At 50.6% G+C, this 22122-nt stretch overlaps 6 protein-coding genes across 10 annotated transcripts; 3 read left to right on the forward strand and 3 right to left on the reverse strand.

The window, feature by feature from the left end:
• Nucleotides 1–9: 9 nt before the first annotated feature.
• On the reverse strand, nt 10–3161 carry cox18 (cytochrome c oxidase assembly factor COX18). 3 transcript variants are annotated; one of them, XM_076016625.1, is made up of 7 exons: nt 2811–3161; nt 2140–2698; nt 1797–1897; nt 1527–1681; nt 1168–1271; nt 961–1071; nt 10–837 (listed from the first exon to the last, which is right to left on the reverse strand). In XM_076016625.1, the coding sequence occupies exons 2-7, from the start codon at nt 2587–2589 to the stop codon at nt 664–666; spliced, it is 1095 nt and encodes a 364-aa protein (XP_075872740.1). In that variant the 5' UTR covers nt 2590–2698; nt 2811–3161; the 3' UTR covers nt 10–663. The 3 variants fall into 3 exon arrangements, with proteins under 3 accessions (XP_075872740.1, XP_075872739.1, XP_075872741.1); XM_076016624.1 differs by having other exon boundaries at nt 2140–2595; nt 2984–3160; XM_076016626.1 differs by having other exon boundaries at nt 2140–2595; nt 2811–3160.
• Nucleotides 3162–3904: 743 nt separating this feature from the next.
• On the forward strand, nt 3905–6905 carry selenot2 (selenoprotein T, 2). Its single transcript, XM_076016629.1, has 5 exons — nt 3905–4128; nt 5497–5607; nt 5716–5854; nt 6041–6128; nt 6335–6905. The coding sequence occupies exons 1-5, from the start codon at nt 3956–3958 to the stop codon at nt 6469–6471; spliced, it is 648 nt and encodes a 215-aa protein (XP_075872744.1). The 5' UTR covers nt 3905–3955; the 3' UTR covers nt 6472–6905.
• A 17-nt stretch (nt 6906–6922) lies between these two features.
• On the reverse strand, nt 6923–9189 carry LOC142882088 (uncharacterized). Its single transcript, XM_076016628.1, has 4 exons — nt 8892–9189; nt 8360–8466; nt 7433–7906; nt 6923–7335 (listed from the first exon to the last, which is right to left on the reverse strand). Exons 1-4 carry the CDS (start codon nt 8928–8930, stop codon nt 7245–7247), a joined length of 711 nt encoding a protein of 236 aa, XP_075872743.1. The 5' UTR covers nt 8931–9189; the 3' UTR covers nt 6923–7244.
• A 954-nt stretch (nt 9190–10143) lies between these two features.
• On the forward strand, nt 10144–12652 carry rnf4 (ring finger protein 4). 2 transcript variants are annotated; one of them, XM_076016525.1, is made up of 7 exons: nt 10144–10762; nt 10951–11173; nt 11262–11341; nt 11505–11517; nt 11761–11884; nt 11994–12045; nt 12143–12652. In XM_076016525.1, the coding sequence occupies exons 1-7, from the start codon at nt 10751–10753 to the stop codon at nt 12290–12292; spliced, it is 654 nt and encodes a 217-aa protein (XP_075872640.1). In that variant the 5' UTR covers nt 10144–10750; the 3' UTR covers nt 12293–12652. The 2 variants fall into 2 exon arrangements, with proteins under 2 accessions (XP_075872640.1, XP_075872639.1); XM_076016524.1 differs by lacking the exon at nt 11505–11517 and having other exon boundaries at nt 10149–10446; nt 10735–10762; nt 11262–11354.
• A 536-nt stretch (nt 12653–13188) lies between these two features.
• Nucleotides 13189–17002, forward strand: sqstm1 (sequestosome 1). 2 transcript variants are annotated; one of them, XM_076016522.1, is made up of 8 exons: nt 13189–13482; nt 13818–13913; nt 14550–14827; nt 14951–15110; nt 15183–15254; nt 15361–15524; nt 16149–16437; nt 16647–17002. In XM_076016522.1, exons 1-8 carry the CDS (start codon nt 13320–13322, stop codon nt 16808–16810), a joined length of 1386 nt encoding a protein of 461 aa, XP_075872637.1. In that variant the 5' UTR covers nt 13189–13319; the 3' UTR covers nt 16811–17002. The 2 variants fall into 2 exon arrangements, with proteins under 2 accessions (XP_075872637.1, XP_075872638.1); XM_076016523.1 differs by having other exon boundaries at nt 13190–13482; nt 14954–15110.
• Nucleotides 17003–18329: 1327 nt separating this feature from the next.
• LOC142882082 (uncharacterized) lies at nt 18330–19702 on the reverse strand. The gene is made up of 2 exons (XM_076016617.1): nt 19318–19702; nt 18330–19194 (listed from the first exon to the last, which is right to left on the reverse strand). Exons 1-2 carry the CDS (start codon nt 19377–19379, stop codon nt 18627–18629), a joined length of 630 nt encoding a protein of 209 aa, XP_075872732.1. The 5' UTR covers nt 19380–19702; the 3' UTR covers nt 18330–18626.
• Nucleotides 19703–22122: the final 2420 nt, after the last annotated feature.

A 22122-nucleotide genomic window follows, 5' to 3' on the forward strand; every position in this document is an offset into this window, starting at 1 on the left:
CACTTCCTGTTTGATTTATTGCTGTTTATTGATTAATGCACCATGAAACAGCAACCAGTGATATCACTGGATATCACGTAATTTTACTGTCTGACTGACTGATCAAATGTGATTCTCCGTTTGCACACTGAAAAGATGGAACCTCAGATGGAAGCACAACCTCTGACCCCAAACACCCTGGTCAGCTGACCTTGAACCCCTTCGTGATGTTTTTTTTCCCTCCATTGACTTTTGTTCTAGAAACTTCAGCTTTCTTTGACCCACCAGACCAAAGGGGCGACCATCAGTTTATTGGTTCATCATTTCATCCTGGGTCAACAACAACATCATCATCATCAGGCAAAGTCACTGCAGGGAAAAAGACCAACAAACACACAACTGATTGTTGTGACACTTGAGATCAATAATAAATTAACAGATCAATAGTCAACAAGCAGCTGCAAGTTTCACAGACAGAGGTCAGAGGTCAGTGTCGCTCGTCTGTCCTTCACTCCTCCATCAAATCTGTCCATCATCTGTTTGACGGTGAAGCTCCGGCAGCCCAGAACAGGGTACCCAGTCCAGAACTGGGTCTGCGTTGCCGCCCAGAACAGGGTCCCCAACCCAGAAAAGGGTCTCTGTCCCTGTCCAGAACTGGTTCTCCAGTGCAGAACTGGGTCTTGGTCACTTCCCAGGTCTCCTGGTGAGCCGTTGCACCAGAGCTGCCAGCAGGTCTCTGTAGGGGTTCTGGGAGCGCTGGCCCGGCAGGCGCAACAGTTGGTGGACAGAGGGGGAGCGAAGGAACAGCTGGTGGCCCAACCCGACCAGGCTGGAGCAGAACCAGTACAGGGCCATGGACTGGGAGAGACAACACACTGGAGTTAGCACCTTGAGCACTGCTGACACCATTAGTACAGAGCTCCTGGAGCGCCCCTGGTACCGTTAGCCATGGACCCCCCCAAACCTCCTGGTGGTTCTCACCGCTGGGACTGAAGCAGCGATGGGGACCATCAGCAGGCTGAAGGTTCTGACTCCGTTGGTCATGATCCTCTGGAGACGAGTCGGTTCAGAGAGCCTCTGCAGAGAAAACACCTGAAGAAGAAGAGAAATAGAGGGAGGTGGGTGGGGGAGGGGCTGAAGGGGTGCGTGTGGGGGAGGGGTTAGGGAAGCTGAGAGGGGGGCACTGACCTCTACCGCCAGCAGGTTGGTCAGGCCCAGCAGTACCGGGAGGATCCAAGTGGGGTCAGGTACGGAGAGGTCACAGAACCACAGAGCGCCTCCTGCTGTCAGGTCTGGAAGATGAGGAGGAGGAGGAGGAGGAGGAGGAGCAGAAGGGGGAGAGATGTCCATCAATTCTTCTTCTTCTCTGGTTTCATCTTGGACTGACTCATAACTGATTCACTGGTTCCTGCTAGTCATGTGACCCTCCCACCCCTGACTCCCATGATCAGTGATTGGATGACGCTGTATCTTTCTTCCAGTCACTGAGATGTTACACTGCCCTTTGGACCCGGTGAAGGTCTTGGTCCGGAACAGAGGTGGCATACCGGACAGGTCCAGACTGAGGTTCCGCAGGGCGAGAGAGATGCTGATCCAGAGGGGCAGCTGGACCCAGATCAGCACACTGGCCTTGAAGGGGTGGCAGTTGTCCCGGATGTAGAGCTGAGAGATGATGCGGCGCAGGTTCTTCTTGAACTGGAACCTGAGGAGAAGCAGCTCATTAGTGGACCTGGTTTCCTACCAGGACCAGAACCTGGTGTTGTGGTTTGACTGACAGGACGGTTCCCCCGGATATCGGTGGTCCTGCTGGTTCTTACCGGCTGTGGTTATCGGTCCAATTCTTCTCTCTGGCCCGGACCGAAACTTCGTAGCGAAGCCTCCTGGCGAGCTCCGAGATCTCCGCCTGCAGAGCCTCCACCTGCAAGCCCCCTACAGGTCAGCACTCGTACTGCACAGGAGACCTTTCATCCTACACGTGGATTTTGTCTGGACAAAATTGAGGCTGAAGGTTCGAGGCCCCTGTGGTCCTGTGGTACTCACCCTGGCCCCAAGACCCCCCTCACAACCACTCCAGACCCCACAGGATCTCCCTCAGGACCCCCCCAGACACAATCAGACCCCCCTGGACTCCCTCGAACCCTGTGGTCCTGTGGTACTCACCCTGCCCAAGACCACCATCTGGTAGGCAGCAAGTGGCAGGGTGACCACCGTCCTCACCAGCACCGTCGACGCCACGATGTTCAGCCACCAGGGGAACCCGCTTGCCTGCTGCAGGCCCACCAGGACCTCCTCACACAGGTGGACCGGTGCTGCGTCCCAGAGACCAGCGGCCCAGCCAGACCCCCTCTCTGCACCGCCCCCGGAAAGACTCCTGGTACCACACTTGACTCCCACATTGGACCAAGACCCGAACCCTGGTGGAGTTCTGACCCCAGACAGAATCCCGACCCCTGACAGAGTCCCGACCCCAGAAAGAGTCCTGACCCCAGGCGTGTGACAGTTGACTGGAGGGAGTCCCGCTGAACAGATTCTGGTCTGAAAGACTTCAGTGGACCAGGATCTGGGGAGCTGCAGCAGGATGTTCCGGGCTGAGAGCCTCGCAGCCATCATGGTGTCCTGGAGACAGAAAGAAAGTGTTTGCTTCCTGTCTCAGCATCCTGGTGACCCTCAATCTCCATTCAAATCAACCCTTGACTGCCCTCTAGTGGCTCGGAGGAGCCTTACACAAAACATGACAAAACACAACACAAGTCAGAGAGAAAAACAACGAATTACTGAATGAATCAGAAATGAATGAGACTCAGTGATTCGGTTCAACTGCAGACACTCACAGCTGCACATCCTGCACCAGGTGTCTATTGCACTTCCGGTTAGATGCTAAACTGAATTTCGCTGCTACGATAAACAGACGAGTGTCGTCACAGCTTCTTTAAAACGCGACGGTCTTGTGTTGTTTCAACACTGCCGCCGCCACCTCGTCGTCAGGCTGAACACGGGGACGTACCTGTGTGACGTCGGCTGTCAGTGACGTCAACAAGACCCGAGACGCCGTGAGTGACAAAAAGACAAAAGCAACACAATACAAATGTGCTTGAAGTCCGAGCGAGTGGATGAAAGCAACGGAGCTCGTTCATTCACCCTTCATCCTCCTCCCGCCGTGGACGGACGTTCAATGATGACGTCACGCTGTTGTCACACTCGTGGCGACGAAATATGACGTTAAAAATCAGAACAACAAATATTGACTGAAAAACGCCTCCGCTAACTCACAATTTTTGATTATAAAAAAGGAGTTTCATTTAAAACGGCAGAGAGCGAAGAGCGCGAGAGAAACTGAATGATGTAATAAATTATTTTACTCAAGAACAGTGTTTTTAGTTGTTTATTTGAAATCGAACAACTTTATTCTGAAAGCGAAATATCACAACGAAGCATCGTTTTATTTTTATATAGAAAAGAGAAGAAAAGTGAAAGGCGAAAAATATAATATAATACCAAATACATAACGAGATAATAATAGGACAAAGATTACTTCACGTGAAGCTGGCGGGAGTGTTCAAGTCTGAAAGAAGAAATTACGGAGGAGTTTTGTTGTTCACTGTGCGATACATTTAGAGGAAACAGAATGAAACATGCCCGGATGAAGAACCTGACGATGCATGAGACACATTAAGAACCAGAGTTCGTCATTTTTCTTTTCAACATGTCAAAAAAAAAGATCATATTTTTGTTGTTTCCTTCGTTTTGTGAGGTTGGATGTAATCTTGTTACTTTAATGGCTAATTTTAAATGTATTTCCGAACATCACTTTGGTTTTCGGAGAACACTTTTCAATGATATCGCATCTTAGTTCTCCGCGTCCTGCTCTTTATTTTGGAAGAATGTCACCGGAAGTGTTTCCGGCTGTTTCCGCCCCCCTCCCCTTCTGTGCCCTCCTCTGCTCCCTCCCGTCCAGTCAGCAGCAGCAGCAGCAGCCATGGCGGAGCTAACCTCAGCGGGCCTCCTGGTGGCGCTGCTCCTTTTCCTTATTCTCACTGTGAGGGACATCCAGCTCGGCGGCTCCTCCGTGGACCCCCTGCCGGACTCCGAGCCTGGGAGCGCCGCCAAGGCCTCGCTGTACACCGGCCCGGTGCTCCGCTTCCAGTACTGGTGAGTTAGCAGCGGCTAGCGGCTAACTGCAGTCAGAACAACATGAGCGGCTAAACACGTTTTCTGCACTCGCTTGTCGTCCTGTGAGACGTTAATATTGTCCGACTTTGGTTTTATTGCGTTTGTTACCGAGTGTTTTGTTTCCGGCCAACGTCACTTCCGCTCTTCGAAGCTCCAGGACTGGGGCTCATCAAGCAGCGCCACCTGCCGGTTGTGTGTCCCGACTGGTTTCCTTGCCGAACAGCTGCACGTGTTGCGCCGCCGTCAGATACTCATTATCATGCTTGGACGTTGCCTGTGTCGTCCGCGACAAATGACATATGTAAAGTATCTGAAATATCAAAATGAGTATTGTTTGCAGATGACACAAGTATTTTTTTACTCTGGGTCGGGATTTGCAAGAACTACCGGGGAGGATCACGACTGAAATGTGCAGACTGAAGAGGTAGTTTGACGGAAACAAACTACCATTAAACTGAAGTAAAACTGAAATCGTCATTTGTTGTTGGGGCGGGGGGTGTTAAACCTGAAACAATGACGGGTGCATCCAACTTTAAAAAGTTCTTGTGTTTCTGTTTGTGGAGGGAGGTTGTGGACCAGACTGAAGGCGGGGCTTTAATCAGGTGTTTTCAACGTTTGTTTATTGGATTGTTTGCGTTGTTAAGTTTCTATTGCCTGTAAATATGTCCATATTTAAATATGTATGCTCCACCTTCAGGATTGAGCATGGAATGGAACGGATACTTTTTAGGTGTGTTTCATGTAGCAAAGCTTAAAACATCGGTAAAAGACTGATTCAAGTCACGTGAGTCAGTGATCTGATGAGTCAGTGACCTGATGAGTCAGTGCGAGTCCCTGCTGTTCACCTCGGTAATAATTCACTGATTCAGTGCTCACAGCGTTTTCCCAGCGACGTCACTACGTTGAAACCATTGTGCAGCGTTGTGTAGTGTTGTGCAGTGCTGTCACAGTGTTGTGTTGTGTTGTGATTTTTTTGTCGGAGCGAGGTTGAGCCCAGCTGAGGTGTAAAGAGGTGTTTATTCAATGTGACCAGTTGGCGGCGCTGCTCCCTGACAGCAGCTCTGTGTTGGCTGAGGTCGCTGCCACTTCCACTCATGTGGAGCAGGTTTGTCTGTTAGCGACCAGTCTGCTGACGGCAGCGCAACACATGCAGCCGTTCACTGGGGAAACCAGTTCACCTGGAAACCAACTGGAATGCAGTTCAGCAGGGAACCAGTAGGGAACCAGCAGGGACACTGGAAGAACCTCCTGCTGGGGACTCAGACTGCTGGATCTTCTCTGACCTGTGTGTGTGTGTGTGTGTGTGTGTGTGTGTGTGTGTGTGTGTGTGTGTGTGTGTGTGTCCAGTACCTCGTGAGGCTACAGCAGGCTGTTCCAGGAGTTCTCCAGGACCATCAGCCAGCTGCACCCAGACCTCCTCATCCAGGGAGAGAACTACCCCCCCTCCTACCTCTACAGGTGAGTCCAGCCAGGTGAGCCGGTGGCCAGCAGGGGGCGCTGCCAGGTTGAGGAGGCCCCCTCCTCCCTCCTCCCGCTGAGTCCTGATGGCTGTGTGTTCCTCCTCAGCTGTTTGGGGAACCTGGTCTCCTACCTGAAGCTCCTGCTCCTGGTCCTGGTGGTCAGCGGCCAGAACCCGGCCCTCCTGCTGGGCCTGGAACCCCCCCAGGCATGGACCCGGGCCTGGATCTGGTCTCAGGACAACAAGGTGGGACTTTCTGAGTCGCGTTTTTGAACATTCAGGTCAGAGGCTGCTGGACCAGGACCTGGAGGGTTTGGACCAGTCTCTCTGCAGACCCTCCTGGTTCTGGTCCTGGTCTTTTAAAAAGAGCAGCTTGTGGCTTTATAAGGTCAAAGGTCACCTGTGTGTCCTCCTGACTTCTTGTGTCTCCAGATCTTCTCGTGTCTCATGACCTTCTTCCTCTGCAACATGATGGAGACTCACTTCCTGTCCACCGGAGCCTTTGAGGTCACCCTGAACGGTGAGTCCCCTAGAGTCATTGAGTCACTGAGTTTGTCTGAGTCACTGGGCTGCCAGCCAATCAGCGACAAGGACCTGAGAATCTGGCCACAGTGTGGTGAGGTGATGGAGGCTGCAGGTGTGAAGGATCATCAGTCAAAGGTCAGCAGGTCAGCAGGGTCAGGCTGAAGGTGACTTCCTGTTGTGTTGTGTCTCCACCCGCCCCAGATGTTCCCCTGTGGTCCAAACTGCAGTCGGGTTCCGTCCCCAACCTGCAGCAGATCTTCCAGGTCCTTGAGCAGCAGCTGAAGGTCCAGCAGGTGGAGATGAACCAGCAGGTGGATCCCAGCAGCTTCACCACTTAGAGAGAGTGTGGGATTGAGTGAGTGTGTGAGTGAGTCAGTGAGTCAGTGTGTGTGTCTCAGCTCAGAGGAACCTCCAGCTGTGGCGTCAGTGAAGGTCGGGCCTTCAAGCAGAAGCTCCTGCCAGGTCAGACTGGATGTCCCCGTGCCACGAAAGGAGCGCCCCCTCTGGCTGCACCGCAGCTCACCTCTTCTTACCCATAATGCACCTCATCTGGACTCTTGACGCTTCACTTTGATTTGATTCATTTAGACTGACGTCAGACTACAGCGCCGTGCTAATTAGCACCCTGCTAACTAGCGCCATGCTGACTAGCCTCTGTTTGGACTTGACTGAATTGTCCTACTGTGTTTTCACTCAGTTGTGTCACTGACGAAGGATCAACATTAAATCCATCCAATCAGGTACGGTCTGACTGTTGATGTGCAAACAGGAAGTGATGCGTTTGATGTGTTTCTCTTCATTTCTCTGCTGGTCAAAATGATCAAACTTTATTGACACAACGTCGCTGTTTCAAACCGCAGCTGAAGTTATTCCATTACATCATCGTCAACTTTCAAAACAAATCAAAGCAGCTGTCAACAAGCCCCGCCGACACATCTCCATCATTACATCACGAAGCCCCGCCCACCACTGATCGCTGTTGATTGGCTCTCACTTCACATTAACCCCCCACCCCCTGATTGGCTGACTGGCTGCTGATGGTCACATGATGCAGGTGGAGGAGGAGGGGGCGGAGTCAGCTGACGGTCAGTTCACTCAGGAGGGGGTGGAGTCAGCTGATGGTCATGTGACTCAGGCTGGGGTACAGCAGTGTCGTAGCAGCAGCTCCGTCCTGCTCCTGGTAGGGAGGAGCACTGGGACACCTGGACAGGTGAGATACTGTTAGAGTTGACTCAATGACTGACTGATTCACTGACTGAATCATTGACTGAATCACTGACTCATTGATTCACTGGGTACCTGAGACAGATGCACGGCGACAGCAGGCAGTAGCGCCATGCCCCCTCCTGGTGGTGCCACGACTCCTCCTGGTGGCTCCGCCCCTTTGCTCCCTCGCTCCTCAGCCCCTCCCACTCCTGTGGGGGGCGTGGCCTCAATCGCTGGGCGTCTTTGCTTCGCTGCAGGGCGGCTTCCACCCAACAGCGGGAGAGGGGCGGAGTCAGACAGGGCCCCACCCACCTTCCCGGCAGAGGGGAGGAAGGGAGGGAGCGGGGGAGGCCCCTCACCGCCCACTGTGGGCGTGGCCTGGCGGCACTCTGCCCGACAGCAAGTGACCCGGGTGCAAGAGGCGAAAGGTCGTCACGACTTCCTGCCTCCTCCTGTGTGTGATTGGCCGGGTGGAGCTCCGGCTCCTCCAGGAGGACACGCCCCCCACACACAGGAGGAGGGGTGGGGGGAGGTTCTGATTGGCCGGCACTGCCCTGCTGGCCGTCCCTGACAACGAAACAAACGCCCCCCTTGAGTTTTCTGCTAGCTTGTCAGTGTAGCATGCCAATGCTAGCGGCTCAGTGGCTAACAGCTGTGCTGCTAACCTGAATCACAAAACACATTGAGACACATGGTGGCGCTAGAGCTCATAACCAGCGCTCAGGTGAGGTCTACATAGAGAGGTCTAGATCTATCTATCTATACATATGTACATATATGTATGTATATGTATGTGTGTATATATGTATATATACACACATATGTATATTTATGTATATATATATATATATATATATACATAAAGGTAAAGAAGTCTTTGTTAATCCCACGTTGGGGAAAATTTGCACAATTCCAACAACAAAATGTAAACAGGTTTATATTAAACAATCTGTATATTAACATCCCGAGTTCAACCTGCCGTTTGGGGTCAAGAGGTCATCGTTGCGATGACATCATCACCTGGCGTCCAATGCTGGAGGAGCTCCTGGTCTCGCATGGGCGGGGCTTCCCACAGCACTGGCACCATCTCCAGACGCTCGTCCAATCAGCTGCCTTCTGACCTCCTGCTGCGGTTGGACAGAGAGGCCACATGCCAGTCAGTTGTGCAGCATTGGGGTCGGGGTCAGAGGTCAGGGGTCAGACTCAGTCCAATCGAGAGAGCGAAGTCTCGACCTGTTGCATGGAAATGTGGAGTTCGTGGAAGTCAGGTGTAGTTGTGTAAGTGTGTGTACTTGTAGTTATGTGTAGTTGTGTAAGTCCTGGACGTTGATGTTCCAGCCAATCATCTCCTCTACAACCAGCAGGTGCTTTTCAACCGCAGAGACGCGACAAACTGCTCGTTCACAGTGAAAGGATGAAAGGAGCAGTTAGAAGTGAAGGCGGTGTCAGTTACTCTGACACACACACACACACACACACACACACACACACACACACGTCGGGTTTCTTCAAGGAAAAAAAGTTCTCTCAAAGTTTCAATGAAAAGTTTTACCTTGCTTGTTTTGCGGAGCCACTTCCCGATGTGATCCATCGCCCTCACGTCTCCTCCTGCTCTCCACCCGTGCAGGCAGACACACACACACAGGTGGGCGGGGCCTCCACCTCTCCTGCATCACGTGATGGGCGTGCAGGTGTATCAGGTTCCTGCAGGGGGGCTTCCGGTGCTGTCAACACAATGATCAGATGTCGTCTCGTGGACGTCCTCCCTTCTTCTTCTTCTTCTTCTTTACATCGCTCACATGTTGCACGAACATGTGACCAGAAGCCATGCGGACACTGGGGGGGTGGGGGTGGGGCTGCGGAGGAGGGATTTTGGGTCATCTTTGCTGGTACATCATTTAGAATGACGATTGACGATAGAGACACCGCTACTATCCTACACCGCCTTCTGTATCCCAGGATGCTTTGCAGCAGCACGCAAAGCATCCTGGGATCCTGGGAAGTCAGCTGAAGTTAGCGCCATCTACTGGCAAAGACACAATGTATAAAATATTGAAATTTCACATCAAATATTCAGTTTTCAACGCAGGGTTTTTCCTTATTTGAACATCCAACGCCATCGTTGGATGGCAAACCAATGGTTAGCTTGATGCTATGAAAACGTCACTTCCGGGGTTGGCCAGCAGGAGGGAGCGGCGGTGACGCAACCAGGAAATACGCCGAAGGCTAGACCGTCCCGTGTGGTTACCGGGGAGGCGGGGTTTGGGTTGGTCCTTCTCGGCCGGGTCCTTGGGAGGACGCTTCCTTCAGATGGAGGACGCTTCCTTCAGACAGAGGACGCTTCCTTCAGACGGAGGACGCTTCCTTCAGACGGAGGACGCGTCCTTCCAAGGATGCAGACCCTGGATTGAGACACAGCCTCTGTCCTCATGCTGAGTAGGCAACACTGCAAGGAGACTTTGAACGTCCACCTCTGGAGCTTTGGAATACACATATAATAGACTGCATGTGAAGCCTAAGGATATTATATATAATACAGCTACAGCACCTTTCACTCCAGGAAGTGCAGCTCAAAGTGCTTTACAGAGTGTAAAGCATGAAACAGTAGAAATGATTGACAAAGGAGAAATGAGAAGTAAAACCATCAAACAATGAAAGCTTGAAAGCTTCACTGTAAGAAGGAAACACTTTGAAGAACGTGAAGAACCTCACTGCTGTTTAGAACCAGGGTGAAGGGATGGAGCTCTGGAGCTTCAGGTTGTCCGTTTGGTTTCAGTCGACCGTACTGTTGCCCCCAGCGGACAGTCAACAGGATGATCCTTCAGCCACCACAGGCGGCGCACTCGAGGTTTGCAGCGACCAATCAGATGGTTATGGGTGATTTCAGGGGCGGTGCGTGGAGCAGGATGATAAACGGAACCACTTCCGGCGACCAATCAGCAGCAGCAGCAGCAGCAGCTGTTAGCATTAGCAGCATCAGCTGCTGCGGTGTGTGTGTGAGAGAGAAAGAGAAAGAGCGAGAGCGAGTGAAGCTGTTATGAAAAACCCTGTGCCCGTCCGTCATTGGAGCCGCTGACTGCTTGACGGAAGGAGAAGCGACGCTTCCGGTAAGGAGAGCGCAGCGCGAGCGCCGCTAACATCTCGTTGTGATGCTAACTGCGAACAAAGTGCCGCAACTTTGACTGGAGACCCGCGCGACCGGAGCGAGGAGCCGAAACCAAACCGGGAGTAGAAGTCGGCGTCTTCTACTGACACTGAGCAGCTTTAATTCCTGGCCACGAGCTGAAAGTGGAGCTCGGGCACACTGGAAGTTCCCGCTGCTGCTAGCAGGAGATGCTAACGGCTGCTGTTTGACTCAGAGACTCTGCTAGCAGGTTGTGTTTGTGTCCCCACAGAGTCCAACTGTCTGTTATGAGCGGCACCGTGAGTTCTTCTTCTCTCGCTCTCCACACACACACACACACACACACACACACACACACACGTTTTAATTGGAGGACAGAAACAGGAAGTCTTCGACTCTTTGTACCAAAACAAAGTCTGTTGCTCAGCATATAAATGAACTGACCGAGCAGCGCACTCATACACAGACACGGTGTGTGTGTGTCCAGGTTCAGAGGAGGAGGAGGAGGAGGGTCTCTGGAAGCCCCCTGGTTCTCAGAGCCAGCGCTAAGAGCAGCAGGGAGGCTACTAGCCGGAGGGCAGCGCCCCCTGGTGCTAACAGAGCAGCTAGCGCCAGCAGCAGGATGGCGAGTCGAGCCCAGAGCCGCAGGAGGTCTGCTGAGGATCAACAGCAGCCCACCGCTGCAGCACAGACCATCGACGCCGAGGACAGTCAGTAACCATCCATCCATCCATCCATCCATCCACACTCTGATTGATTAATGATGTCTGGCCCTGACCCCTGACCTCTGACCCCCAGGTGTGGAGGAGGTGGTGGACCTCACCTGTGAGGCGTCCGAGACCAGCGTGGTCGACCTCACCAGCAATGACTCAGTCATGGTACTGTGTGTGTGTGTGTGTGTGTGTGTGTGTGTGTGTGTGTGTGTGTGTGTGTGTGTGTGTGTGTGTGTGCGCGCGCGTCACTCATCCAACTCCTCCTGTTTCCTGTTGTTTGTTGCTGCCACCACTGACCCTGATGACCTTGATGTTGATGATGATCCAGCTGGTTGATGAAGGTAAACTTGCTCATGGTGATGGTGTGTGTGTTCTCTCAGGTTCTGTCACTAATGTATCAATAATCAAAATGTCCTTGTTTCCTTTCTGTCTCTGGAAAGACTTTATTTTATTTCATCTCTATTTTTTTTTTTTTAATTCAGACATTTTTTTTTCTTCTTCTTGTCTTTGCACTTTACGTGCTGCTCTCATTATTCCACTTTCCCCACCGTGTGATATATCGAGGAGTCGTGTTTCCCTTGCAGGTCCTCAGAGCCGCCTAGTGGCCACAGGTGAGAGCTACATTGTCAGCAGTGACGAGGACGAAGACACGCCCCCTGTGGTCAGCGGCGGCGTGACTTCGGCGCTACAGGCTAGCAGCTTGTCCAGGTGATGGTGGTAGTTTGTCTTTGGAGCGGGCGAGCGCCCCTCCGTCACTTCCTGCCTTTGTCCAGCGGGGGGGGGCGCATCGAACCTCAGACTGATCCGTCTCTTGCAGGTCGACTCCTGGGACCATCAGCTGTCCGGTGTGTCTGGACTCCTACTCAGAGGTGAGACCCCCCCGCTGCTATCACACTGGGTGTGGGCGGACCTCGTCTCCTCAACCGCTGCCCCCTGATTGGCCGCCGCTGTGTCTCTGTGCCGCAGATCGTGGAGAGCGGCCGCTTGGTGGTGTCGACCCGCTGCGGTCACGTCTTCTGCAGCCAGTGCGTGAGGGACGCGCTGAGCTCGTCGCACAGCTGCCCCACCTGCAGGAAGAAGCTGACGCCGCGCCAGTACCACCCGCTCTATATATGACATCATCGCCGCGGCGTCGTCGTGACGTCGGTGCCACCTGCAGGAAGAGGCTGAACAACCCCCCCACCACCACCACCCACCCTCCTCCCTGTTCAACGTGTGGCATCATCGCCGTGATGTCACGATGACATCATCACCACCTGCCCCAACTGAGGGAGGGGTTCGCCCCCCCACCCCCTGCCCTGCCTTCCCCTCGTCGTTGCTGCCTGCTGCTGAGGTCAAAGGTCACCAGATGGACTGAGTCTCGGCCTCTTGCTGGTTTCCTCACTGATCACTTGGTTATTGATTCTGTTATTGATGACATGTTTTCTTATTAGATTGAGAAGGCGTTTGAGTTGCAATAAATTCTGTTTATTCTGATGCTGTCCGGTCGTCCCACTTGACGCCCCCCATCAGCCAATCAGTGGCTCCGCTGCGGTCAGCTGACAGGAAGTCACTGTCGCTGTAACACACACACACGCGCACGCGCGCGCACACACACTGTGTTGTGTTGTGTTGTCCTGTGACTGTGACTCACTGCAGGTCATGAGGCTGGTGAGTCATGGTCATGTGACCAGATGTCTGCAGCTGATTGGCTGCTGTCCACCCTCTTCCAGAAACTTCTGGAAGAAAAAGAAAACGTCATTGGGTGTGAATCCAGGTTGAATCCAGATTCAAACCAGATTCAACCTGATTTTCACTGTTGAAGGACAAAACATGAAAACCACTTTGAAGTTTTTAAATTATTGCGTATTTCCGGTATTTAATTTCCTCGTCATGATGACGCAGCTCTTTTTCTCTATCGGGTCAACTCGTCCAGTCACGTGACTCGTGGAAACCCCCCTCCTCCCGCCAGTCTCGGTGGGCGGGGCTTCTATCTCAATCCAACCAGAAGACGCGACGGTTCTTCGCTTCCGCTGACGTTGCGCGTGGCCATCGCGGAAGTAAACAAGAAGAAATAAAAAGCTGCGTCACAAACTTTCGACAAACACTCGCTGCTGTTGGACTGTCGGTGCTTCTGCTGGACTGACTGACTGACTGACTGAGGATGTCGGTGACCATCAAGGCCTCTCTGCTGGGTCGCGACCAGGCCGTCCGCGAGCTCCGCCGTTTCACCGTGGAGCAGGACGTCGCGCGCAGCTTCGACCTCCTGAGCCGCAAGACCGCCGCAATTTTCGGCAACTTGAGGAGCTTCAGCCTCTTCTACCGAGGTGAGTGGGGGTCCTGTGCACGCGCTGGACTGTCGATCATCCGAGGGGTCTGAGGGACACCGGCCCCAACAAGACCTGTTGACGCCAGTGAAGAGAAATGCGTGCGAAAAACCAAAAACAATACAAACATCAACCTGATAGAAACCATCAGTAATCCGATCATTGCGGAGAAGGTCAATAATCCGACTAGATGAGCTCATTTTTCTGAAAGGACCGAAGCAGATTTTCAGCCGTCAATCACCAGGAGGTCGTGATTCTTCCGCTGGTGCTTGACGGTTGATTGACAGCTGAGAGTTGATTGACAGCTCTGCCCCCCCCCCTCCTCCTCCTCCCAGATGAAGATGGGGACCTGGTGGTCTTCTCCTCTGATGACGAGCTGCTGATGGGCCTCAACTGCATGAAGGACGAGACCTTCCGCATCTTCATCAAAGGTACAGCGCCCTCTTAGATGCATAGATATATGCATAGATATATGATGGATAGATAGATAGATAGATGCCAGATAGATGATGGATAGATGCATAGATAGATGACAGATAGATGCATAGATATATGATGGATAGACAGCAGGGATGCAACAGCAGTTTTTCCAGGGTTCGGGATGATCAGGGGTTTTTGGACCATGGTCACGGTGCGGTCTCCATGTATTCATATGAACCTACTCTCAAATCGTATTTTATATGTATACATGTATGTATATGTGCGTGTGTATATATATATATATATATATATATATATATATATATATATATATATATATATATATATATATATACATATGTATATATATATATATACATGCTGAAAATAACTCTGTTTACATGGATAAACTGTGACACTGGTTAACATTAGAGAAGTCTCAGCGATCTCAGGTTGACACGTTGGGTAAATGTATACATGTGTTGCAACCTGTGTGCACCTTGACGCAGACACACAGTCACTACCAGGGCGGCGGACAGATTACCTGCTTGTAGTGTGACTCCAGCTGTGATGTGAGCCTGCTGCACCTGAGCGTCGTTATTTGCAACGTGACAATAAAAGCATCTGGAATCTGTGGACTCTTGCAGAGAAGAAGGAGCTCCGCCGGGACTTCCCCCTTCACGCCTTCCCCCCCTCTTTCCTGGTCCCGCCCCCTCCTCCCCACCACCTGGGCGGCCCGCCCCCTCCCCACCACCAGGCCCCGCCCCTGCCCCACCCCGGGGTGACCTGTGACGGCTGCGAGGGTCCGGTGGTGGGGACCCGCTTCAAGTGCTCCGTGTGTCCGGACTTTGACCTCTGCTCCACCTGCCAGGCCCAGGGCAAGCACACGGAGCACCCGCTGCTGCCCATCTGGCTCCCCCTGCAGGTGAGGGTCAGCACTGCAGCCTGACAGTGTGTGTGTGTGTGTGTGTGTGTGTGTGTGTGTGTGTGTGTGTGTGTGTGTGTGTGTGTGTGTGTGCGCGCGCTAATGGTGGTGTCTGTTTCCAAGCAGCACTTGTTTCCCCGGGGACGATGGATGAAGTGGATGAGGCACTGCATGTGGAACCAGAACCAGAACCAGGCCCAGGCTCAGGCCCAGGACCAGGACCAGGACCAGGACCAGTCTGGACCTTCAAGACCTGCTGCTGCTGGGAACAGCACCCCCGCAGGTCAGTTCAGGAAATAAAGTCTGTCAGTGCCCTGGTAATTGTCCTGTGTGACCTTTGACATCTGACCCCCAGGTTCTAACCAGGCCAACGTCGACTTCCTGAAGAACATCGGCGAGGGCGTGGCGGCCATGTTGAGCCCACTGGGTGAGCGATGATGTCACCAAGCCACCCAACCGTCAGCACCATTGATGGTGTAGACAGGAAGTGATGTCATCATTGTGTGTGTGTGTGTATGTGTGTGTGTGTGCAGGTATCGACGTGGACATCGACGTGGAGCATGACGGCCACAGGACCAAGGTCACCCCCCCCTCTAAGGCGGGGGAGGGGATGGGCGAGGCCAGCAGTGACGGGGACGGGCCCAGCAGTGATGTGGGCGGGGCCAGTGGTGCAGGTGACGCCGACCAGGGGTCAAAGGTGAGTGGAGGAGGAGCCTTTTTTTTGTTCCCTCTCTGGTGAAATTTGCATCGTTACACATTATTGGCAGGAGTACAAGTATAAGTACTCGCATTGCAGTACTCATACATACCGAGTACTTCATCAGGCCAATGACAGCTCAGCACATGCTCGTCTGTACCTTCAGTGCAGTACTGGCTGAGTGCTGAGGGTGGCAGTGTCCCTCGTTGACTACATCCTGCAAAAAACAGAGAAGAAGAAGTAGAAGAAGAAGGGCTTTTATTCTGAAAAGGCTCGAGAACTCCGAAACGTTTCTAAAGTTTAGGAATATTTCATAGAAAATGTAGCAGCGAAACACGTTAGCTGCAAACTCCAACGTGAGCACTACGGCAATATGGCAACACCTTAACCAACAGCAGGAGGCGCCGTATCATCTCACACTGCAGAGAGGAGTTCACACTTCCTGGACAGAGATTCTGGTTTTTAAATGACAAGTTTATTCGTTAATTAATCATCAGACTATGATGCAAGTACAAGATACATTTTGTCGCACGTTGGAAAACACATACAGCAGTATCAGTGTTAAAGCAACGTAAAACAAACAAACCTCACTGTGACATCACCAATTATCACTTTGAAATGCAGCCAATCAGAGGCGTCGGTGAGGCTGACGGCAGAGAGTCCGATGACGAGTGGACTCACCTGAGCCCCCGGGAGGTGGATCCCTCTACTGGAGAGCTGCAGTCACTGCAGCAGGTGGACCAGGACCAGGACCAGGAACAGGAACAGGAACAGGAGCAGGAGCAGGACCAGGGCCAGCAGCAAGGCCAGGGCCAGGACCAGGGCCAGGAGCAAGGCCAGGGCCAGGGCCAGGGCCAAGGCCAGGGACCCACTGGCTTCATGGAGGCGGCTCTGTACCCTCACCTGCCTCAAGGTCAGATATTCTGCTGACCCCTGCTGACCCTTGACCCCTGCTCTATGAACCTTTTCAATGCTCTTCTTCTTCTTCGATGATTTGCTCTGTCATTATTTTTCAAAAGGCCTAAAAAAAAAAAAAAAAAAGATTTATAAAAATGAGAAAGATGCATTTTTGAAAGGCTGAAGAGCTTAATTCCAACGCTGACCTTTGACCTCTGACCCTAGAGGCTGACCCGCGGCTGGTGGAGTCCCTGGCCCTCATGCTGTCCATGGGCTTCACTGACGAGGGCGGCTGGCTCACTCGCCTCCTGCTGGCCAAGAACTGCGACATCGGCGCCGCGCTGGACGCCATCCAGTTTGCCAAGAGGCCCCACCCACAGCGCCCCTGATGACATCATCGGTCGCCAGGGGCCAGTGGAATGCAGCCTTGCACCGTCGACGTCGTAATGGAGCGTTGTAACGTTTATAATCAATACTCTGTATCAATGGCTCAGTACTGCCGATTGATTGATTAGCATCTTTCTGATCGTTCTGATCAATCGCTGTCCCTCTGTTCAAATAAAGCAACCTGAACCCACCGATCGATGAGTCTGAGTTCATCCTGAACCCACACAGCAGCAACCGTACTGCAGTACAGATACTTGTGTCAAATAATAAATACTCTGGCGACAGTCAAAGTACTGGTTCAACTCCTTAACGTGAGTAAAAGTACGAGAAGTAAACGAAACCATTCGTTTGTTCATTCATTTCATTCTTTCATTCAGGAGAGCAGAAGAAGCTAATGAGGAGCAAAGGCTTCTGGGTAGATGTGAGGGTCAATATGTGGTTTGCAAACCCTTTCTAATGCATCTATAGCAGATTTTTTTTTGTGTTTGTTACGTCACTGTGTGTGTAATATGTGGGGACTTCGGTTTCAATTTCCAAAGTGTGAAGTGGAGCTTTCTGTGACCAGGACCAGGACCAGGGCCTCATGTTGGACCTCCTTCACAAGTTTGTTGAGCTGGTTGTGTTGTAAGCTCAACAAATCAAACACAAATTAAAAAAAAAAAAAAAAAAAAAAAAGAGCCATCGAGAGCTCCCCCTGCTGGTCAAAGCCCCCTGGCGCCCTCCAGTGGCGCGTGGAAGTCACTATAAAGCGAGAAAGTACTTGGATTCCTTCTAATGTGCAGGAGAAAAGATGATAAATGTCACAACAGGAATAAAAAAAAAAACTATGTACATTCATACATGAAAACAGTGGAGGACGGTTGCATTGTAATATGTGTGTATGGCCCTTTAACTGCACTACAGGTGAAAAGGCAGGTCAACTATAATTATCATTATATTAAGAATTGAAGAAGAAATTCATTCCTGGATCCTGAACCTTAAAGAGCCTCAAGGAGGAAAAAACATGAGATGAATAAATACAAAAACAAGGAAAGTCCTGCATAAAATAATACATTAATCAGAAAGAATCCGTCCAGCAAGAAAAATGTAGGAAAATCATAAACACGTATTTGTTGTATTCCTGAAGGTTAAAGTTTCAGAGAACTGTGTGGTGTTTTTTTTAAAAAAAATATTATTATTATTATTATTATTATTATTATTATTATTATTATTATTATTATTATTATTTATTTTTTATTTAATGTTTTTCATCGGGCACCTTGGCGGGCAGCTAAGGGGTCCTCGACTCGAGCCCTCTGGCGCTGTTTTATGCTAATGTCTGCTGTTGGAAATGTGCTACCACAGTTAAAGAGTGCAGAGTGGCTGTGTGGTGCTGAAGTGTTCCGGCTACTTCCACGCTACTTCCACGGTACTTCCAGCCCTGACGCTCCACAGTTAAGATTTAGTATGAACAACTGTGGAAGCCTCCGAATCGCACGCGCAGTGACATTAATGGTTGTTATTAATGGTTGTCATAAAATATCAACGTCAACATGACAAAGTCAACGCAGTCAAAGCTGTATCAGTTATTAACACATGTATTTGTATCATATAAAATATATCTCTATATTCTCCAGGTGAACATCCACCTCATCAACTGGACTGAATATTACACACGCACTTCATTCTGATTGGTTCTTATTTCTACAGTGTTTCATTGTAGCAGTGTTGATGTTGATGCAGCTCCAGAACAAAGATGACCAGCGTTTCATTTGGAATCTGAACATTTATTTTTTTCTTGTGGAAGTGAAATCATTTTACAAGCATCACAATGAGTTGTTAGAAAGTGTAAATGAAAATGTCCTTTTCTGGTGACATAATTCTCTTGGCTGATTCTTTTCTGACCTCCTCCTCCATCTTCTCTTTCTTCTTCTCCTCCTCGTCCTCCTTCTTCTCTTTCTTCTTCTCCTCTTTCTTCTTCTTCTCCTCCTTCTCCTCTTTCTTCTTCTCCTCCTCGTCCTCCTTCTCTTTCTTCTCCTCCTCTTTCTTCTCCGCCTCCTTCTCCTCCTTCTCCTCCTCCTCTCTCCTGCTGCGCCTCCAGGACCACCACCGTCGAGCCCCAGAGCTCATCTTCTGCTGCTGCTCGCCGGCGCCCCCTTGTGCTCGCCGGCGCCTCAGCAGCTTCTTCCACGGCATGCAGCCGTGGCACGTGGATCGGGGTGAAGCTTCCTCCTCCTCCTCCTCCACCACCAGCTGTGGCCTGGGGCAAAGATCACGCAGGGCGTGGCGGTGCTGGAGCTCCGGACTGGGGAAGACCTGAGGGGGGTCCTGGGAGAAGCGGACCTGCTTCTCCGGTCTGGCTGCTTCGGGCTCCTGGCTCCTCCTGAAGAAAACACTCCTGTGGAGGCTGATGAAGAGCATGGAGAAAAAACAAACATTCATCACCAAGATTGTTGTTTTCTAATTGCACAGTGAGCCAACAAGTCATTTTTTCAAAGTCAATCACAAGATGAGTGGAAACCTCGCTGACCTTTTGATGAGCCGCACGCCTAGTTGAGGCCTCGAGGCTCCGAGTTGACCCGTCGTCTCCATCCTTCTTCAGCAGCGATGCTCCTTCTTCTCTTTCTTCTCGTCCTCCAACGTCCTTCTCTTTCTTCTCGTCTTCCAACGTCCTTCTCTTTCTTCTCGTCCTCCAACGTCCTCTTTCTTCTCGTCCTCCAATGTCGACTGGCGTGCGTTGCGCCGCTCTGCTGCTTTAACAAGGCCAGAGTTCTAGAATCCCAACAGCAAAGCGGACCTCTGAGGTCACGGTCTTTGATGAGGCTTTGACACACAGCAACATTCCGTCCACTTAAGACAAGATTCCAAATCCCACCTTAGATGCCACTGACATGGAATGGCCACCAGGGGGCGGGGCCTCTGCTCTCTCTGGTGCCAAATAGTCCCAGCCATCTTATTCTTCTTCTTATTCTGTCCTTCACATGAGCCAACTCTGTGCTGGTCTGAGACCAGTAAGACTCACTGGTGATGTCCAGTGAAGATATTGTGCAGCCACAGTGGAGAAGCATCACGACACCTGGTGGACAGCAAAGGAGAAGACACTTTGAGCGCACAAGTGTGACGCTCATGATGTTGAACTAATCCATGAATTCCAGTTTTGCTGAGGTTCAGTCAGGATTTGAATTCTATCTCAGTGACCCCCCCCCTGCCTCGTCCAATCACTGAGCAGTGAAGGATGGAACGTCATCCGCAGGCTCCCCCTCCTGGTAGACTCCTGAAACTGTTTATATTTCAATCTAAATTTATCATTGAGTTGGTTCTCAATAGAATTTTCCGATATTTTATGAGTGAAAGAAATGTGTTGGTTTTCATTTATTTTTAATCCTGGTTGTTAACAACCAATTTGTCTCTATGAGGCCCTGCGAGGGCTCATCATAGGGTTGCCACCTCCTAGAGTTTCAAATACGGGACATCTCGCGGGGGGTGGGCGGAGATGTGTCTCAATTCAAGTCTGTCGACGGGGGGGCGAGGTGGAGAGGTACGTGCGTCCCGTATCAGTTCATTACGGGACAGGTTTTTTTAGTTGCCAAATATAAGACAATCGCGTATTTTACGGTAGTAGACCACAGACAGAAATCAAATGAGGTTTTGTCATTTTCCCTAAAAAACGGGACAAATTGTGTCCCGGGAGAGATTTTATTTTTCCCGGGACAGGTGGTGAAAAAAGAGAACAATTCTGGGGAAAAACGGGACGGGTGGCAACACGAGCTCATCAACACTGACTGTCGTCACTGATTGCGCCAGTAGAGGGCGATGTGTTTCTGTGTCATAAAGTGTCTGAACTCCAGAGAGCCCTCACGACCATTTTCCATACCCGCCTCTTCCCGAGCTCAGGGTCACGTGGGTCTGATGGAGCCCCTCCCGGCTGTCACTGGGTGAAGCAGGGTGACACCCTGGACAAGTTCATCGCAGGGCCTCATATTAGAGACACCTCTCCAGTCTGTGCTTGGAAAGCTTCCACCTCCAGTGGGAGGAGCAGCCATCAAGAAGCAGGAAGAGAAGCCCAAACTTAAAGATGTTATCAGTCAGACTCCATTTTGTGTTGACGCAGTTTGAGCAGAAGTCAGAGTGAAGCGGTCGGGTGAGTTCTTCTTTGCTATTGAAATGTGGCCGTGGTAACGTTACTGTTAAATAAGAAGAACTAAAGTGTCAAGGAAAAAATAATTTAAAAAGTAGCAAGTGGTGAGTTAAATATACGGTTTACAAGAGTACAAAGTTTAAAAAGTGGAAAGTACAGATAAGAGTCTTCGAAGTGTTGTGCAATACATTCAATATCACATCTGTGGCGTTGGGGTTTAGCGGAGAGAGACAGAGAGAGGAGGGGGGGTGGGGGTGGGGAGATGTTAACGTTGCCATCGGGTAAAAGGAAGTTCTGTTAAAGTTCAGAGTGAGCAGAGTGGAAAACATCGCCAATCATGGAAAATTATTTATTGTGACGATTAAAATGAATACAAACTAAAGGAAAAACCCCGAGTCCTCTACCGCGGAAAGACCGGACCGGACTAATTTCTAGTGCACCCGTATTGCAGACTTTACAGTAAACACACGGAGACAGAAGACCGCTACAGCGTGTCCTGTCTTCCTGTTTCAAAATAAAAGTGTGGCATAATTAAAGCAGAGAATGTGTTTTAGAAGGAAATAGAGAGGTATTAATATGTTATTACCACACTGCTTATGATTAATAATGTCACATGACCGAATATGTATTCAGGTAAAATGCTCATATTTTCAAATTACAAATAGGAATGATAGGAAAAAAACAAAACAACAGGTGCGTCTCATGCAGCAGGTGCAGTACTATGATTCTACACTGATTTTGAGTCATTTGGTCACATGACCTAAAAGCTATTGAGCTAAAATGCCAAAAAAAAGTCTTATAAAAATTCATTAAAAATAGGAAAAGACTTAAAATGTAAAATCAAGAGGTGTGTCTCACAGCAAGAAGGTTGTGGGTTCAATTCCGCACCTGGGACCTTCTGCGTGGACTTTGCATGTCCTCCATGTGTCTGCTGGCTGCTCTCCAGGTTCTCGGGAGGATGAGGAGGAGGATCTCCACTGCCTTGTCTGCTGAGCAGGAAATATTTTGTGATTTTACCCTGAGGCCTCAGAATAAGAGTAGATTATGACTAATCTATTACTATTATGACTATAGCATTGTGAATAATAATGGTGTGAACTAGCAGTTTGATCTCATGAAGATTGGAAGAATAAAGTCAGTTTCATATTGACTCTGAACGGATCATTTACAGTGAACACGCGGAGACAGCATTTCAGA

Source organism: Nelusetta ayraudi, unplaced genomic scaffold (genome assembly GCF_046127955.1).
Source record: "Nelusetta ayraudi isolate G7.1 ecotype Tasmania unplaced genomic scaffold, CSIRO-AGI_Nayr_v1 ptg000230l, whole genome shotgun sequence".
NCBI lineage: Eukaryota > Metazoa > Chordata > Actinopteri > Tetraodontiformes > Monacanthidae > Nelusetta > Nelusetta ayraudi.

What these genes read in the sequence shown, in the direction of transcription:
- sqstm1 (XM_076016522.1), top strand. Translation starts at nt 13,320, where the DNA reads ATGTCGGTGACCATCAAGGCCTCTCTGCTGGGTCGCGACCAGGCCGTC. An exon ending in CCATCTGGCTCCCCCTGCAG is followed by an intron (nt 14,828 to 14,950) that starts GTGAGGGTCAGC and finishes TCTGTTTCCAAG; the next exon opens with CAGCACTTGTTTCCCCGGGG. An exon ending in TGGGAACAGCACCCCCGCAG is followed by an intron (nt 15,111 to 15,182) that starts GTCAGTTCAGGA and finishes TCTGACCCCCAG; the next exon opens with GTTCTAACCAGGCCAACGTC.
- LOC142882088 (XM_076016628.1), bottom strand. Translation starts at nt 8,930, where the DNA reads ATGGATCACATCGGGAAGTGGCTCCGCAAAACAAGCAAG. An exon ending in GGCTCCGCAAAACAAGCAAG is followed by an intron (nt 8,467 to 8,891) that starts GTAAAACTTTTC and finishes GTCCAACCGCAG; the next exon opens with CAGGAGGTCAGAAGGCAGCT. An exon ending in CCTCCAGCATTGGACGCCAG is followed by an intron (nt 7,907 to 8,359) that starts GTGATGATGTCA and finishes TTTCGTTGTCAG; the next exon opens with GGACGGCCAGCAGGGCAGTG.
- LOC142882082 (XM_076016617.1), bottom strand. Translation starts at nt 19,379, where the DNA reads ATGGAGACGACGGGTCAACTCGGAGCCTCGAGGCCTCAACTAGGCGTG. An exon ending in GGCGTGCGGCTCATCAAAAG is followed by an intron (nt 19,195 to 19,317) that starts GTCAGCGAGGTT and finishes GCTCTTCATCAG; the next exon opens with CCTCCACAGGAGTGTTTTCT.
- rnf4 (XM_076016525.1), top strand. An exon ending in GACCATCGACGCCGAGGACA is followed by an intron (nt 11,174 to 11,261) that starts GTCAGTAACCAT and finishes TCTGACCCCCAG; the next exon opens with GTGTGGAGGAGGTGGTGGAC. An exon ending in GTCTGGACTCCTACTCAGAG is followed by an intron (nt 12,046 to 12,142) that starts GTGAGACCCCCC and finishes TCTGTGCCGCAG; the next exon opens with ATCGTGGAGAGCGGCCGCTT.
- cox18 (XM_076016625.1), bottom strand. Translation starts at nt 2,589, where the DNA reads ATGATGGCTGCGAGGCTCTCAGCCCGGAACATCCTGCTGCAGCTCCCC. An exon ending in AGATGGTGGTCTTGGGCAGG is followed by an intron (nt 1,898 to 2,139) that starts GTGAGTACCACA and finishes GGGGGCTTGCAG; the next exon opens with GTGGAGGCTCTGCAGGCGGA. An exon ending in CCAACCTGCTGGCGGTAGAG is followed by an intron (nt 1,072 to 1,167) that starts GTCAGTGCCCCC and finishes CTTCTTCTTCAG; the next exon opens with GTGTTTTCTCTGCAGAGGCT.